We start from the raw sequence: 19485 nt of genomic DNA on the forward strand, positions 1-19485 counted from the left end.
AATCCTTATCCACTAACGCAACGCTCAACGATTCTGTTTATGACACATCTCGCAACATCGTCACTTACCTATGGCACGCTAAAAGTTTACCTCGCAGCTATCATCCGTGCACACATCGAAGCTGGCTTCACCTCATCAATACGCGACGACCTCCTGCTTCACTTCACTATGCAAGGCATTAAAAGACATCACGGCGTGCCAAATCGTGTAAAACTCCCAATCACCATTGCACTAATGCGAATGCTTAAGAACACCGTCGCAAACCATCCCACTATTTGCGACCATGACAAAGCTATGTTGTGGTCTGCCTTTACACTGGCGTTCTTCGGCTTCTTGAGAGTCAGCGAATTTGTCGCACCCACGTCAATGACCTTCGATCCACAACGCACTTTACTGACGGCAGACATCACGTGCAACACAGACCTCGTCATTGCGCTCAAGGCGTCTAAGACAGACCCATTCCGCCGGGGATGTAACATCATCATCGCACCCTCACAGTCATCGGTCTGCGCTGTGCAGGCATACCAGGCGTACAAAGCACTACATAGTTCCGTCGCTCACCTACCCGCATTCCAGTTCGCCAACAGTAATTTCCTCACGCGGCAAGCTGTTAGCAACCACATTCGAGACCTTCTCACTCGCGCATCTGTACCAGATGTTAACCATTACACTACTCACAGTTTCCGCAGTGGTGCAGCCACGACAGCTGCCGACGCAAATCTTCCGGACTGGTTGATCAAGGCACTGGGCAGGTGGCGCAGCGACGCCTACCAGACGTACATTCGCACACCCCCCAGCATCATCCGCTCAGTTCCGGGTCACTTGTCACTTGCTCTTCCTTAACTGTAATTTCGACATTTGTCTTGAGATTTCATTTCGTTTTCGTTACATGTATTTGCAGTGTATTTAGTTTAATGTTTTATCGGTCTAACCATGCTTTGTTTTATCCTATCGCGATAGACTTTGTAACACATCATCCTGCCTTTAAATTTGGGGGTTTCCACCACAGACCAAGCAGACTTTACACGGGTACCCACGCTGTCCATCCCCCTGGGGTTGTGAGTCTATCTGCAGGCTCCCGCCAGGGGGACGCCAGCCATGACGCCCGCCTGTACAGTCTCTGCTGGTGGAAGGTTGCAACCAGGTACCACGCGCTCGGCGTCATGATGCAATTCACAGGCGAGTCGCATCATGGAGCTGTTCGCTGCGACGCCTGCGTCTGCAATTCGCTCCCCCTTCCACTTTTGCCAAAACCTTGTGTCTTGTGTCATTTATTGAAGCATTAATAGTATGATTATGAATATAATTTATAATCTGTGTTAATGCTCAATTATGACATGCATTGACTAAGCTGGCATCCCCCTTTCATATTTTGACACCTCCCATGCCACATTGTACTTCATGCAATATTTGCTCACATTTCGTCCTTCAGTCGGATTTACATTAATTAACACCAGACTGTTCATTCGCTTATCCGTGCTCGCATCCTCTTCAAGCATCAGTTCATTTTGCCGCACCGTACGATACACATCGTCTCAGCAGACCTCCCACCCACCCATTCATGCAAAGGTCTCTATATACCAATTTCTATACCATTACCGATCTCACTCAACTTCAAGTGTAACTCATGTTTATCTGCTCATGAACAACCTTAGCAATAAACAGGTAAGGGGGTTTCCACCACAGACCAAGCAGACTTTACACGGGTACCCACGCTGTCCATCCCCCTGGGGTTGTGAGTCTATCTGCAGGCTCCCGCCAGGGGGACGCCAGCCATGACGCCCGCCTGTACAGTCTCTGCTGGTGGAAGGTTGCAACCAGGTACCACGCGCTCGGCGTCATGATGCAATTCACAGGCGAGTCGCATCATGGAGCTGTTCGCTGCGACGCCTGCGTCTGCAATTCGCTCCCCCTTCCACTTTTGCCAAAACCTTGTGTCTTGTGTCATTTATTGAAGCATTAACATGGTGTCAATGTCAATGTAGGAATTATCAATCTGTGCTTTATACATGGTGTCAATGTCAATGTAGGAATTATCAATCTGTGCTTTATACATGGTGTCAATGTCAATGTAGGAATTATCAATCTGTGCTTTATACATGGTGTCAATGTCAATGTAGGAATTATCAATCTGTGCTTTATACATGGTGTCAATGTCAATGTAGGAATTATCAATCTGTGCTTTATACATGGTATCAATGTCAATGTAGGAATTATCAATCTGTGCTTTATACATGGTGTCAAAGTCAATGTAGGAATTATCAATCTGTGCTTTATACATGGTGTCAATGTCAATGTAGGAATTATCAATCTGTGCTTTATACATGGTGTCAATGTCAATGTAGGAATTATCAATCTGTGCTTTATACATGGTGTCAATGTCAATGTAGGAATTATCAATCTGTGCTTTATACATGGTGTCAAAGTCAATGTAGGAATTATCAATCTGTGCTTTATACATGGTGTCAATGTCAATGTAGGAATTATCAATTTGTGCTTTATACATGGTGTCAATGTCAATGTAGGAATTATCAATTTGTGCTTTATACATGGTGTCAATGTCAATGTAGGAATTATCAATCTGTGCTTTATACATGGTGTCAATGTCAATGTAAGAATTATCAATTTGTGCTTTATACATGGTGTCAATGTCAATGTAGGAATTATCAATCTGTGCTTTATACATGGTGTCAATGTCAATGTAGGAATTATCAATTTGTGCTTTATACATGGTGTCAATGTAGGAATTATCAATCTGTGCTTTATACATGGTATCAATGTCAATGTAGGAATTATCAATCTGTGCTTTATACATGGTGTCAATGTCAATGTAGGAATTATCAATTTGTGCTTTATACATGGTGTCAATGTCAATGTAGGAATTATCAATTTGTGCTTTATACATGGTGTCAATGTAGGAATTATCAATCTGTGCTTTATACATGGTGTCAATGTCAATGTAGGAATTATCAATCTGTGCTTTATACATGGTGTCAATGTCAATGTAGGAATTATCAATTTGTGCTTTATACATGGTGTCAATGTCAATGTAGGAATTATCAATCTGTGCTTTATACATGGTGTCAATGTCAATGTAGGAATTATCAATTTGTGCTTTATACATGGTGTCAATGTCAATGTAGGAATTATCAATCTGTGCTTTATACATGGTGTCAATGTCAATGTAGGAATTATCAATCTGTGCTTTATACATGGTGTCAATGTCAATGTAGGAATTATCAATCTGTGCTTATACATGGTGTCAATGTCAATGTAGGAATTATCAATCTGTGCTTTATACATGGTGTCAATGTCAATGTAGGAATTATCAATCTGTGCTTTATACATGGTGTCAATGTCAATGTAGGAATTATCAATCTGTGCTTTATACATGGTGTCAATGTCAATGTAGGAATTATCAATCTGTGCTTTATACATGGTGTCAATGTCAATGTAGGAATTATCAATCTGTGCTTTATACATGGTGTCAATGTCAATGTAGGAATTATCAATCTGTGCTTTATACATGGTGTCAATGTCAATGTAGGAATTATCAATCTGTGCTTTATACATGGTGTCAATGTCAATGTAGGAATTATCAATCTGTGCTTTATACATGGTGTCAATGTCAATGTAGGAATTATCAATTTTTTTTCAATAAAAAAGTGCAGCTGTATAATAATAAGAATTAATGCTGCTACAGGATAATAGTCTTAGAGAAAATTCCATGGTGTTCACAAACAATGAAAACATCCAGCACTTTACCATTCGTTTGATCATGATGATTTTGGGTCCAATTTCTTTCTGAAAGAATCCCATATGTAGTAATCTGAACATGAAAACCATCAGGGTTATGCTGTACATGATTCTGGCTATCATAAACTGAGGTCCATCCAATGAGAAGCGTAGAGTTATTGAGATGCTATATAACAATATCATGGCCAAATCAAATCTATTCCAAACATCATCAAACCAGCTACGAATCTTGAAGCGTAGTGACTTGGCTTCTCGAACCAAAATCTGAAATAATATTAACACACACAGTATGAGTTATATAATGCACCAAGCTGATTTTATTTTAGGCTTTTAAAAAAGTCACAAATAAAACCCACATATAACCCTTTTTTTTCATAATTTTGATCAAGATCTTTAGCCAATAGAAATTTATGTCCATTTGGTAAAAAGTTATAGAAATAATATAGAAAAATAGTTACAAATAGGTAAAATGTTGCATCAAAGTTTTGGCAGAAAAAAATATGGTGATCAAATGGTTAATAACATGGATCAGAATTAATTAGACTTTTCAATCCTGAATTTTGAATCACTGTGCAATTAATTTTTCACACTTTCAATAAACTTATATAGTGCAGAAAAAAGTCAAATTTTGAAGAGTTTGATTTACAATATCCATAAAAAAATATACAAAAATACATTGGGGCTACTTTGTGGGAACTCACTCAATTTTACTGAAGTAGTGAAATGGTTGTAGGCTAACTTTAACGTGAAAAGAGGTGTAAAGAAGTTCAATCTACAATTAATGAATACTACATACTGACCTGTCTGCCTTCTTCTAAAGCAAGACTAGCAACCCATATCATCGTCAACCACTCCCATTTACCTGGTGATGCAGGCTGACTAGCAGGTCGTAAATCAGTTAATGTGAAAAAACTAAACATCACCAGGAACATCACATACACAAGCTGTAATGCCAGATGAAACAGACAAATATTATAAACAAGTCAGTGTCAATTATAAACAATAAAAGATATCATGTCTGAGAAACAGTTGATAATATGTTTGAATTTTTTTTTTATTTTTGACAAGACATGTTCAAGAAGGATGTATGGACAAATGAATAATAAAAGTCTGATGGGACTAATCATAATGATGAAAAGACAGGAAAAAATGAATGGATCCTGTAACATACAGTAGTGTTAATGACCAAGTGATTATGCACGTATGATGTATCATTGCAAGGAAAGGATGTATAAAAGGTTATTACAAGGATACCTCAAAGTATGCACTCAGACAGTACGCTGTTGCATGACCTCCACTGCCTCCACTGCGTGTTGGTTGATACTCCCACTGTACTGTCTTCGTGCATACTTTGAGGTATCCTTGTAATAACCTTTTATTATATACCGGTAATGATTATTATACTACTAATAATTACTTTATTTTCATTTGAAATTTATTTTAGCAGAAGGGATTTACATTTTTTCATATATTTTGCATTCAACTCTTCAAAAAACGGTGAAAAAAATTCATGAAAAACAACCAAAATATCTTTTCAGGAAATATAAATTCCAGCTAAAATAAAGTATTTGACAGTATATAGAAAGTCAATTTATACAAATAGTGAAGCATCATTACTTTCAATATTACTTGAAAACCAAAATTCCATCTGAGGATTTCATTGCTAATATTTTAAATTCAGTTAAACAATTATACCACAGTCAATTGGTTATTGAAACCAAAGGAAAAGTTGTTTTGCAAGATTGATATATATTATACGTACACCATTGAGAATGAACTTGGTAACTGGTGCTGTATAGAAATAATAAATAGCCCGAAAGATACTGAGTCTGTCTGACTCAGTAGATAAACCAAGTTTAGTAATCTTCCTTGAAGTGGATCTGTGCATTAGAGATTGCTCAGTTAAGCTAATGCCAGTGATTCGTGTCTGTAACTGTGGGCGTGTATTCGTGCCATCCACTGCATCATAGTACTCAACATGCTCCTCCCACTCATCGTCATAGTCTTCTTCTTTCGTAGAGAATTTGATTAGAAATATGAAGCATGGAATAACTGCCAGGATCAACTGCAGAGGGTAGAGACAGAATTGTATTAGTTTTCATTTTCATGAGAGATCTCATGACAAAGATGACAAACATGCATTTATTCTGAATGAACATGTTTCTTCATATTTTCAAAAAATAATAAATGAAATATACAACATAATGAGTACCAATAAGATTTTGTTTTAACCTGGTTTCTATTACCAGTATGTCTTATATGTGCTAAACTGATCTTAGCATAAATTTTCAAAACATTTTTCAGATAGATTTAGTGAGTTTCACATACTATAATAACATTTAACTTTTGTATATTACAAGTAAATTTTTCTCCCACAATAAATTTGCTTTGTACATGCAAAATGTGAATTTGAAAATACCGGTATATAGGAGATACTAACCCTCCAATATGATGTATGTAAATGCATATTTCCTTTCCAAATTCGGTTTAGTTTATTTTGACAGCAACTGTGGTCCATAAATTCCATTTGAGACGCTGAGTCGGCAATTGACATGCATGTTGTATGTCCCCAGTGAGGTAATTCCCGTACAACAAGTAACTGGGACTTCTTCTTGTCTCTGTTGTAACACTCGGTTAATACATCTCTACCCAATAGTTGATATTCCCTACAAACAAGACAGGTGAACTACTATTATTTTTTACCCTAGGTTGTCATGTGTGCATGACCACCACATGTAAAATAGCTAACAAGGATTCCAGTAAATATATGACAATACAGTTACTAGAGTTGCTATATGGAATTCATGCATTTTTAAAAAGAACATGGACATTTTATTGAGTTTCACTTTTATGCATGTGTGTTTGTAAGAGTAAACAATTATGCTAGATAGTGGTTTGAATTTGAATGGTGAACTGCATGATTGGTTTTACTTCAAAGCTCATTTTATCTGAATATATTTACAGTCAACTAATTTATTCAGTCTTGTAAACATGTGCTTTGGTTAAGGATTGTGATTGGCTATCATTCACAGTACAAAGGTCATACAAATTTAAATATGTTTGAAGGTGAAAGGAATTCTAAATAGCAGATCAGCAGTGATTAGCACGCTATTAACTAATACTGTAAAATGACTAATTTTCACTGGGCTTTGCTGATTTATCATTTCAGGCATATTCAGTGGGTTTTGAATTCATGGTTTTATCATTAAGATAATGTGTCCTATGCTGAATTTTACATATTCACTTGGTTTTAATTTAGCGCATTTTCCAGTCAGTGAAATAAGCAAAATTAAAACCCAGTGAATAATTAATCGTTTTACAGTATAACTGTCACTTTATTATATTTTCTAAAACTTGATTTAAACTTTTCATCATGAAAATATAAAGTTTCATCAATGGTAAAACATAACATGTTAATAACCTACATAGAATGATTACGAAGATCTTGAGAAAGTTCAAGTTCCTCTTCAGCAGCAGCAATCTTAGACAGCGCCCTCAATAGTTTACCAGCAACAAGGGCTCCACCTGCAGAATGTAATAGTTTAAGTCTATTATTCAGTTTACTTGCATCACTGAATGATTCCATGCACCATTTCACAATTAACATATTTAATAATAATAGTCATGCAACTATCTCCATGGCAATCAAAATTGTATTAAATAAGGAATATGGTAAAGTAACACAATTTTCAGTTACTGTAAAAGGATTAATTATTCACTGGGTTTTAATTTAGCTTATTTCGCTGACTGGAAAAATGCGCTAAATTAAAACACAGTGAATATGTAAAATTTAGCATAGAACACATTATCTAAATGACGAAACCGTGAATTTAAAACCCACTGATTATGCCTGAAATGGTAAATCAGTGAAATTTAAACCCAGTGAAAATTAGTCATTTTCAGTTATTTGCTAAATAAAACGTAGCTCAATTACACACACTGAACAGTTATATCATACAATACAAATATAATACAAACCCCATTAGATATACCATACATGCTTTATTGGTATGCAAATTATAGAGGTGATTCTATCATTGAAAAAATAAGATATTTTGATAATTCAGTCTACAAGAATTTTTGGTTTATATGCTTTTATCAGAGCTGCACTTGTAATAGATCAAATACTGTAGTCCCAATAAAGATAGAAAATAATTCACTGGTTACTGTCGATTAACATGAATCATACAGTGTTTGCTCTTAGACATTTAGAAGAGTACTGTGAAAAGAGATGCGACATTTCTCTCCTATTCATCAATACTACCCATATGAACAACTTCTTGCTTACCTATATGACTTGAACCCCATTGCCAGAAGAGACGAGACATTTCTCTTCTATTCATCAACACTGCCCATAAAAACAACTCCTTCTCTGCATACTCAAACTTAAATTCATCTCTTTCTCTTGAAAGACTTTTATCTGCATAAATAAAATAAGACAGAACAAATTTAGTAGAAGTGATACTAAAGCCACTCTATAATCACTCATCTACTTGATTGGTCACATGGTTTGACAGCCATCTTCGATTTACTGAAAACATTTTTTTTTAAAAGATCTTTGACTAATATATGCTGTACAGAATTTATCTTTCGATATATAGCGGAGTAATATGGTTTTGATTAGTCATTTGAAATCCGTAAAAACTTTAATATAAAATGTTATACATGTATTTAAAAATCAAGTTCTCAAGAACCATTTGCCCACTTACCGGTATCTGAAATTTGGTATGCATTATCTATAAACATCAAAATGATTATGATTTAATCTAACCCTGAAAGCAATTAATTGCTGCTTTAGTATAATTATATATATTTCTGATGTTATTGATTCAGTTTTGTAATTGAAATAAAAAAATACCTTCATGATGTTCATGCTGTGTTCTGGGTCCTGATGGATCCACAACAAATATATCAGATGAATAATTCAATGGATATTCATCACCCATGAGTCTAGTCAATAAGGAACCAACTAATGGAAGTAAATATCTATTCCACTGATCTTTTGTTGGCCACATCTAAAAGAAAAACAAAAGCTAAAATTAATATGTTTTGAACATTTGATGGCGCTATTCAATGTGCTTACATCTGTAACAAAGTGAATAGTGATTGTGATAATATTACTTTACTTGGGTTATAATACAGAATATATCTCAATGTAATTCACAGGAAGGCTAATTTTAAGGATATAAATCCCCAGCCTTTATTAGAAGCAAGCACAACACAGTTGTACCATAATTGCAGGATCCATATACTAACCTTACAACAGCCACAACAAGTAGTGCAACTCCATGAGGCGTGCTGTGTGAAGTAAAAATAAATCATTTACAACACAAAAATAAATTGTTACTGTCAGTACTTTTAAAGCACTGCAAAACAAAAACACATAAATCATCATAAAATACAAGTCATTACATGACTCACTCACCATACGTTGTTTCCGTAAAGCGATTTGTACTTTTACCAATTCTACTGTCATGACAGAAGCTTCTTCAGGAGAGTTTTGTGGGTTGTACAATGTCTGTGGGGATAGGAAATCAATGATACACTATTACAAACAAATATCTATGTGTATGTATTTCAGACACTCAATATACTAGCCACTTATCTTTCTTTAAGATGCAATATTGATGAAAATATGTATTTTCTAAAATTTTGGTTTGATGTGGATAAAATTTGATTTGAGTAATCATACAGTAACAATTTTGCTTTTAAAGCATACTGTGCAGTAGTCATTGATGAATAATGAAAAAAAAACTTATACTCATGTGTGTGATTGTTTTTGTACGTACCAAAACAATTACTGTATTTATCCGGGTAAGAGCTTATGCCCGGGAAAATGCCCCCAACCCCCACCCCCCAATTTTGATTAAATATAGAAATTGAGGTCAGGTCTTTTTTCTACACTTTTTCTAAAAACTATTTTTTGGTTGTTGTATTAACAGTTGACAGAGAAGCAAGTGTCGCACTTGTATTGCTTTAGCATCATCGACAATGAAACCAAAATTGACATATTGTAGCAACCCATACCCGGGAGAGTGGTTGAAAACACGTTGTTTTGGCTTCATAAAATATTTGGTAGCAGCTTGTGAATCCATAACTGGGGCCAGCAATTTTGCAATGTCAAGCCGAAGACTGATAACTTTCTTTCATCACAGCTATTGCATTTCTGTCATGGAAATTATTCTTCTGTCGTTAGACAAGCCCACCATACCATGCCCATACAGTGAGAAATTCCAACCGCCAGAACTTGCTGAATGATAACTTTTACCATGATTGATGAGTGTGTAGTCTGATAGGAAAGCAATGTTGACTTGGCCTCCACTAGTAGTGATGTCATTCTTAGCCAATCAGTAAAACAGATGCTTAAAGGTCAAAGATGATTGACAGATGGTAAACAAAAGCATTGTGTGCCATCACATCAGAGGGACCCCATTATCTTGTCTTTATATTTTGATTAGATGTGAATTAAAAGTGCCACGCTGATAGACTGCGAAATCCATGGATTAAATGTGCTAAATCCTAATTGTGTCATTGACAAACTTCAGGACGAAGCTGTAGAGATTTTGTTTGACAGCGACAGTGACACCGAATTGGACTTCAAGGGTTTTGACCTTTACAAAGATGACAATCAACATACAAATAGAGATCTGAGAAGTTTCCTAAAACAATTATGAAATTTAGAATTTCTACTGTGTAAATTATTATTGATCTTGTATTTGTTAGAACCGGAAATAATTTTACGCAGTTTGACCCCTGACATTTTAGTTCATTTTGAATTCACAAAGTATTGGGTGTGTTTGTCGGCGGGGAAATCCTAATTCAAATGATTCTTCACTGTTGATTTTTATTATTTCTGGTTTATTTGTCACATTATAAGCAATAAATTATTTTTGTTTTACTTCTAATGTTGCGTATTGATCATTTATTTCCATTGCATGTTTTCATTTGCCATTCTATTCCCTGTCACAGTTCAATCTGAGTGCTGTCAATCTTCACGAATTTTCATTTTTTTTTTTGCAGGAAATATGCCCGCCCCTATTTTTTGGCAATTTTCCCAAGTTCAGGACTTTGGGTGCTTACCCGGATAAATACGGCACTGCACACTCACATTAGAGTTTCTTTGAATGAATACTTGGATATGAGCTTCAAGAACAATGTCATTAGTTCATATTAAACCATAATCAAATGTATTTATCAACATGCAGCATAAAACAGCAGTAATTAAATATTCAATGTCCTAATCTATATTGCATCTTTAAAAAATATGAAGAATGCAGCTGGAAATGAGTATGGTTTTTCATTTATAATAATTTAGGTAAATATTACTCAGAAAGTGAGAAAAAATGTTTGCTTGATATATATGTCTACCTTCAAAATACATCTTGAAGAAGAATTCTGACTTTAGGAAGCTACGTTCATTTCTTGTCATAAAACACTAAAATAAGTGGTTATTATGCTTAATATCCTTATACTGCATACATGTACATTCATCTGTAAAATCTGATAAAAAATTTGCAATATTATAATACCTGCTGATAAAGGTAGTGTAGTCTCTTTATAGTCAAGAATCTTTTCAAGAATATACCATGATCAAGTAATACTTCTACAAACTCTACTCTGTTTAGAATCAGTGCTGTCAGCATGGCATCTTCAAGTGTAATATCCTATGACAAAAGTAGGAATAAGAATTTACAAATATCTGTTAGATCATAAAAACCCAATTATAGATATCTTACCTCTTTTCAAGCTATTACAAATGTACATTGCAACCAAAAGAGCATTAAATTGAATGTGAAATTTTCAGCAAACTTGTTTGAATATATGAATAAGAATTTGCATCATATAGAAATATAATGTCATTGTATAGCAGGGCTTGAAGTTCATAGAGACATCAAAGTATAATGCAGTGTAGACAAATAGTGAAATGGTGTAACATAAACATACCTGCCATTCCATTCTTCTTTCAGGGGCAAATATTTCTTGTCTAGAAATGTCTGCTCTGTTCCATGCTAATGCTAGATTCAACTGGGTTTGTACTGAACCAGATCTCGCTATCATGAAAACAAAGGAAACACACATTGATAAGTTATGTAACTGAAAAATAGCATTCATTTATAAATGCAAAAATCTATATTGTGGATATGTGACATCCCTATACAGGGATCTCGCCAGCCCAATGGGAGTGCCAGTCACTCATGAATATTAATGAGCTATATGAATTTTAATGAGCCCGGTCATTATTGGAGTCACAATTTAGAAGAATTTAAGTTTGAAAATGAAACGTTCTCAAAATGCAAATGCTGCAGACTAAAAAAGATACAAATAAATTATTGTTGCAATTGATGTCTATTGTAAAAGGTTTAATGAATTTCGTGAATATCACAAGCTTTTTACCCCAAAAACACTCTCCTTTAATAAATTGACCATGTAATTATTTGGCAGATTGATGTAATTTATTATTCATACCATCAGCTTCTAAAACATTTGCAGTAATAAGCGAACAAATAAAACTTCCAATAGATCATCAAAGTTAAGATGTGGCAAAACTTACTTCACAAAACTTACTTTTTGAAATAAAAGTAAAATTGGACTTGAATTTATCGGGAGCGATTATTTTTGATCACTCGATCGCTTCGAAAAAAAAACACAGACCCCCCAATGATGTTTGTTACGAATTAGTTGACTGGCATATGTCCTTTGAGTCAATGGGTCAAGAATGCCATTAACCAATCAGAAGGCCACATCGTAATGCAGGTAGAACCCAAAGTTTTCCAAATGGTAGCGATCATAAAAATAACATTGCGAAAGAAAAGCGATGTCGTAGCACAATGTGTTGGAATCTGGATGAAATTGATTTTGAATTTTAGCTTTCAATTTAAAGACTGTGTCTATTGTCAGAAAGTATTTACTTAAACAAACAAAGAGGTGTTAATTTTACAAAAATGATTTAGTATTGTTTATAAACCGCCACCAAATCGTGCGACTAGGTCGCACAATTGTTTACAAATGATAATCCACGACTGGCAGGATGCGTGCTAGTCAGTACACAATTATAATAACACTTGAAAAATGGTCTGAAGCATTTCCGCAGTGGTCGCTAATTTTGAGTTCCAGTCGGGCCTATTATATGTACCATTGTTACATCAGTATACGCTAGATATAACATGGACTACATCTCCGAACACTGTACCCTAGATATAACATGGAGTATATCCCTGAAACTTGTTCAAACATAAGGCTTTCAAGTTCAAAAGTGATTTTTATCATTGCTGGAAATATCTGAAATGATCATTCTTCTTACCTTTCAATAACGCATATAAGATCGTCCCATCAATGTCTCTGTGGTCAGCATCTTGAATTCGGAATACAGTGATCTACAAAGCGTTAGAAGGGAATTAATTTTATTATCCCACAGGTAAGTTGAAATTAATGGATCTAATAATTAATGGATATTACATGTACAATTGTCACATTACATAGTACATGTACCATTGTCACATTCACATAGTACATGTACCAGTGTCACATTCACATAGTACGTACATGTACCAGTGTCACATTCACATATTACATGTACAATTGTCACATTACATAGTACATGTACCATTGTCACATTTACATTGTACATGTACCATTGTCACATTTACATAGTACATGTACCATTGTCACATTTACATAGTACATGTACCATTGTCACATTCACATAGTACATGTACCATTGTCACATTTACATAGTACATAACACCAATGTCACATTTACATAGTACAGGTACCATTGCCACATTCACATAGTACATGTGCCATTGTCACATTCACATAGTACATGTACCATTGTCACATTCACATAGTACATAATACCATTGTCACATTTACATAGTACATATACAATTGTCACATTCACATAGTAAATGTATCAGTCACATTTACATAGTACATGTATCATTGTCACATTTACATAGTACATGTACCATTGTCACATTCACATAGTACATGTACCATTGTCACATTTACATAGTACATGTACCATTGTCACATTTACATAGTACATAATACCATTGTTACATTTACATAGTACATATACAATTGTCACATTCACATAGTAAATGTATCATTGTCACATTCACATAGTACATGTACCATTGTCACATTTACATAGTACATGTACCATTGTCACATTTACATAGTACATGTACCATTGTCACATTTACTTAGTACATAATACCATTGTCACAATTACATAGGACATGTACCATTGTCACATTTACATAGTACATAATACCATTGTCACATTTACATAGTACATATACAATTGTCACATTCACATAGTAAATGTATCATTGTCACATTTACATAGTACATGTATCATTGTCACATTTACATAGTACATGTACCATTGTCACATTCACATAGTACATGTACCATTGTCACATTTACATAGTACATGTACCATTGTCACATTCACATCACATAGTACCATTGTCACATTCACATCACATAGTACATGTACCATTGTCACATTCACATAGTACATGTACCATTGTCACATTCACATAGTACATGTACCATTGTCACATTCACATCACATTCACATAATACCATTGTCACATTCACATCACATTCACATAATACCATTGTCACATTCACATAGTATATGTACCATTGTCACATTCACATCACATTCACATAATACCATTGTCACATTCATGTCACATTCACATCACATTCACATAATACCATTGTCACATTCACATCACATTCACATAATACCATTGTCACATTCATGTCACATTCACATCACATTCACATAATACCATTGTCACATTCACATCACATAGTACATGTACCATTGCCACATTTACATAGTACATAATACCATTGTCACATTCACATCACATAGTACATGTACCATTGTCACATCACATTCACATAATACCATTGTCACATTCACATCACATAATACCATTGTCACATTCACATCACATTCACATAATACCATTGTCACATTCACATCACATTCACATAGTACCCTTTTCACATTCACATTGCATGTGGCAGCTCAGATAATTTGTTTCCCCACACAGAAATACGGAGATATACATACAAGGTTTCTTCTACTTATACAGGACTCCACCCAATCAATGTATTCCTCCACAGTTTTCTGAGTCTCATCGTTTATTCTCAACTTAAATGCTCTGACTATCCTTCTTCGTATGTCTTCCCTGTCAACATCCTTACTAATATTACTGTCACTGCTGAATTAAAAATAAAAACATCCAGATTAGATAATTTGCTCATATCATAATGAGGCTGGTATGATGTCATTGTAATTGTTGTTATAACAACACATCAGCATTTTACCTTATTAGGAAATTTGAAATCTATATAATTAATGACGAAATACTCACAGTGATTTGAAATACTATTATGTCTTTTTTACATTAATCAATATTATATATCTTACATGTATAAATAAAATATGTTTTTTAAATGCAGCCCGGCAATCCCTTGTCTATTATCAACAATTTTTCGTTGCCAGAGTGATTCACATCCCAAATTCCCCCGGCATATCTATTATCTAACCTATCTGTTAAACTGAATTAAAGATATCATCAAAAAATCATAGAAGATTGGGTAAAGATCGATCATTGTTGGCCTCAAAATTTGTTCACTTTGAAACACATTAGGGCAATATTAATCGACTGTTCTTTGCGTTATTCTAAAAAAAATTGTTTCATGAAATATATGAAAGTTTCAAACTCAAGTTATGTAAGGGTGTGGGAAAATTTTTGTTCAAAATAAATGGAAGATGTACTGTAGTACATCTATGAATGATGAAAGATGATTGTTCAAATTGTACAGTTTTCTAAATTTCAATCATGTAAATGCACTTTCCCTCAAATCTGCGACTCTATATACCAAGAGGTTGCATACATGACCTCAGTAAAACATCACAGTTGTCATAACTTATGATAGTAAAAATAAAACAAAATGTTGGGATGACAAACTGGAGGACACACTAAGAAATCCCTCAATTGCCAAGATATAGTGGTTAGGCAATGGCTGAATAAACAGAACTTGGCTGGCAAAGATGCTTACCCATCAGTTGGCTTTGTTTTCTTGTATGCATAGGCAATGATGTCAGCAGCTCTGCCACTGCCTTCAACTATTACTGCTGGCATATTCTTTTCTGTTGACTCATACACAGTCTTCAATGTATTAGGACCACCTTCCACAACAACCAAAACAACAGGTACTCTTTCACCTTGAAAATAAATTGCAATTATTATATAATAGATACATGTATCTATCTATCTAGCTCAATATCATCAATATATCTATAAATATCTAAAGGACATTCAGCAAGTCAATCAAGTGAAGTGATGCAGGTTTTTCTTTCTAGAAAAAATGAACAAGAGAGAGCACACATAGGCAAAAGAGTGACCAAGCTAGCACCATTTTAATGGTGTATCTATTCCCATTGAAATATTTTATATAATTTTAGTGTATTGGCACATTGTCAGCTAGTGTTGCCGGGAAGTTTTCACAAAGAAAAATATATTTGAGAAAGATTTCATGTTGCATGGCAGCACAGAAGTGCGCAGTTCTAGAAATATATTTATGACTTGAAAGTTCAATCCACAATTCGGTAAGAAGGCACCAGCCGAGAGTATCAGGGTGCTGCACCCCTGTTCCCCAGTTTAGAAAACCCCTGTGATGAATGTATACTATGGTGAAAGTGGCTTCCAAATATTTTATAAAACACTAAATGTACATATAGTGAACTTGTTTAAAAACCATCTACTCCATTTATAGCAACTGTTATTATTCTATAGGTTACAGAGAGTCATCACTGTCTGCATGCAGACTGTCTACCTTTTCAAGGTAACTTAAGTATGATTGTGTTGACATTGTTCGTCATACTATCACAATGTCACTGATCTATTTGACTATCCTGTCTAGTAACTACATGTAGCATATATACATTGTGTCTTGAGTACAACAATTACAGTTAAAGCTGCATACTGACTTTGCATATAAAACATCACATGAGAATGATGCTGTTTTAGCTAGAAAAATTAAGGTAAATTACCAGTAGTTATCCTGCCCTCAGATCACTGGTACTGAAGGGTGTTAGCCTGCCCTCACATCACTGGTACTGGAGGGTCATATCCGTTAGACAAATATATCTACAGTGTATTTCACTTTGAGGACAAACAAAGCCTTCTAACTTAACCAGTGTCTAATGTTTACAAAATATAAGCTTAAATTCAGACGCCTCTTATATTCATATTTTGCAATTAATTTCACATCACGCATCCACAATCTCAACAGTTGATAGTTTATATATTGGTTAGAAGATGATACCTCACAAATTGGGAATGCAACTTTAATGCAAATAATGGACATGATTTTACAACATCTATATACACTCACAATGCTTATCTTCCATGTCGCCAACCTGCTTATCAGAAATAAACTTTTCATCAGCAATGTATTTTTCCAGTGCAGCTCTGAGTTCAATATCAGCTCCATATTTTCCACATGTGCCGTTGTCTACTAAGATGAAGTGTGTGTGGTTGCTGTCCAATGCAGCTGTATTACGACCTCCTTTCAGATCTTTAGCAGGATAATATGCAGGCCATAGATGTTTATTCTAAATTGTAAAAGAAATTATATAAATATTTGGCATGTGAAAGACAAAACAAACAGTATAAAAATACAACATAAAGCAGAAGCCTGAAAGTAAGAACAAGACACTGCACATTATGCATCTGTAGTCTACAAATCCCCATGCGGCAATACTCACCCATATCACCATACTCACAAATTCTACCACACATACCTTATTATCATTCAATGCATCTCTATTGTCTACAATGCTTCATGTGGCAATGCTCACCAATATCACCATACTCACACACCCAACCATACATACATTATTTCCATCAATGCATCTTTGTTGTCTACATTACCCCATGTGGCAACACTTGCCCACATCACCATACTCGTTCACACTACCATACATACCTTATTTCCATCCAATGCATCTTTGTTGTCGACAATGCCCCATGTGGCAACACTCGCCCACATCACAATACTCGCACACACTACCATACAAACCTTATTTCCATCCAATGCATCTTTGTTGTCGAAAATGCCCATGTAGCAACACTCGCCTACATCACCATACTCACAAACTCTACCATACATACCTTATTTCCATCCAATGCATCTTTGTTGTCTACAATACCCCATGTGGCAACACTCGCCTACATCACCATACTCACAAACTCTACCATACATACCTTATATCCATCCAATGCATCTTTGTTGTCTACAATACCCCATGTGGCAACACTCGCCTACATCACCATACTCACAAACTCTACCATACATACCTTATTTCCATCCAATGCATCTTTGTTGTCTACATTACCATATGTGGCAACACTCGATCACATCACCATACTCGCACACACTACCATACATACCTTATTTCCATCCAATGCATCTTTGTTGTCGAAAATACCCCATGTGGCAGCACTCACCCATATCACCATACTCACACACTCCACCATACATACCTTATTTCCATCCAATGCATCTTTGTTGTCTACAATACCCCATGTGGCAACACTCGTCTACATCACCATACTCACAAACTCCACCATACATACCTTATTTCCATCCAATGCATCTTTGTTGTCTACAATACCCCATGTGGCAGCACTAGCCCATATCACCATACTCACAAACTCCACCATACATACCTTATTTCCATCCAATGCATCTTTGTTGTCTACAATACCCCATGTGGCAACACTCGCCTACATCACCATACTCACACACTCCACCATAATACCTTATTTCCATCCAAGGCATCTTTGTTGTCTACAATACCCCATGTGGCAACACTCGCCTACATCACCATACTCACAAACTCCACCATACATACCTTATTTCCATCCAATGCATCTTTGTTGTCTACAATACCCCATGTGGCAACACTCGTCTACATCACCATACTCACAAACTCTACCATACATACCTTATTTCCATCCAATGCATCTTTGTTGTCTACAATACCCCATGTGGCAACACTCGCCTACATCACCATACTCACGAACTCTACCATACATACCTTATATCCATCCAATGCATCTTTGTTGTCTACAATACCCCATGTGGCAACACTCGCCTACATCACCATACTCACAAACTCTACCATACATACCTTATTTCCATCCAATGCATCTTTGTTGTCTACATTACCCCATGTGGCAACACTCGATCACATCACCATACTCGCACACACTACCATACATACCTTATTTCCATCCAATGCATCTTTGTTGTCTACAATACCCCATGTGGCAGCACTCACCCATATCACCATACTCACACACTCCACCATACATACCTTATTTCCATCCAATGCATCTTTGTTGTCTACAATACCCCATGTGGCAGCACTCGCCCATATCACCATACTCACACACTCCACCATACATACCTTATTTCCATCCAATGCATCTTTGTTGTCTACAATACCCCATGTGGCAGCACTCACCCATATCACCATACTCACAAACTCCACCATACATACCTTATTTCCATCCAATGCATCTTTGTTGTCTACAATACCCCATGTGGCAGCACTCGCCCATATCACCATACTCACAAACTCCACCATACATACCTTATTTCCATCCAATGCATCTTTGTTGT

The 19485-nt window shown here is 35.5% G+C and overlaps 1 protein-coding gene across 1 annotated transcript in view; it reads right to left on the reverse strand.

Moving 5' to 3' along the window:
- The window catches only part of LOC102803519 (transient receptor potential cation channel subfamily M member-like 2), a 53492-nt gene that overhangs the window by 16419 nt on the left and 17588 nt on the right, over positions 1–19485 (reverse strand). Inside the window, exons 7-21 of the mRNA XM_085502843.1 lie at positions 17191–17410; positions 15853–16018; positions 14858–15008; positions 13058–13130; positions 11701–11807; positions 11286–11420; positions 9182–9274; positions 9013–9054; positions 8615–8771; positions 8045–8176; positions 7182–7281; positions 6197–6422; positions 5519–5821; positions 4557–4700; positions 3766–4020 (exon numbers count right to left, since the gene is read on the reverse strand). Of these exons, the coding sequence (XP_085358969.1) occupies positions 3766–4020; positions 4557–4700; positions 5519–5821; positions 6197–6422; positions 7182–7281; positions 8045–8176; positions 8615–8771; positions 9013–9054; positions 9182–9274; positions 11286–11420; positions 11701–11807; positions 13058–13130; positions 14858–15008; positions 15853–16018; positions 17191–17410 (2304 nt within the window). The remainder of the gene's footprint in view (positions 1–3765; positions 4021–4556; positions 4701–5518; positions 5822–6196; positions 6423–7181; positions 7282–8044; positions 8177–8614; positions 8772–9012; positions 9055–9181; positions 9275–11285; positions 11421–11700; positions 11808–13057; positions 13131–14857; positions 15009–15852; positions 16019–17190; positions 17411–19485) is intronic.

The sequence above is a fragment of the Saccoglossus kowalevskii genome, chromosome 8, assembly GCF_978046115.1.
Source record: "Saccoglossus kowalevskii chromosome 8, keSacKowa6.1, whole genome shotgun sequence".
NCBI lineage: Eukaryota > Metazoa > Hemichordata > Enteropneusta > Harrimaniidae > Saccoglossus > Saccoglossus kowalevskii.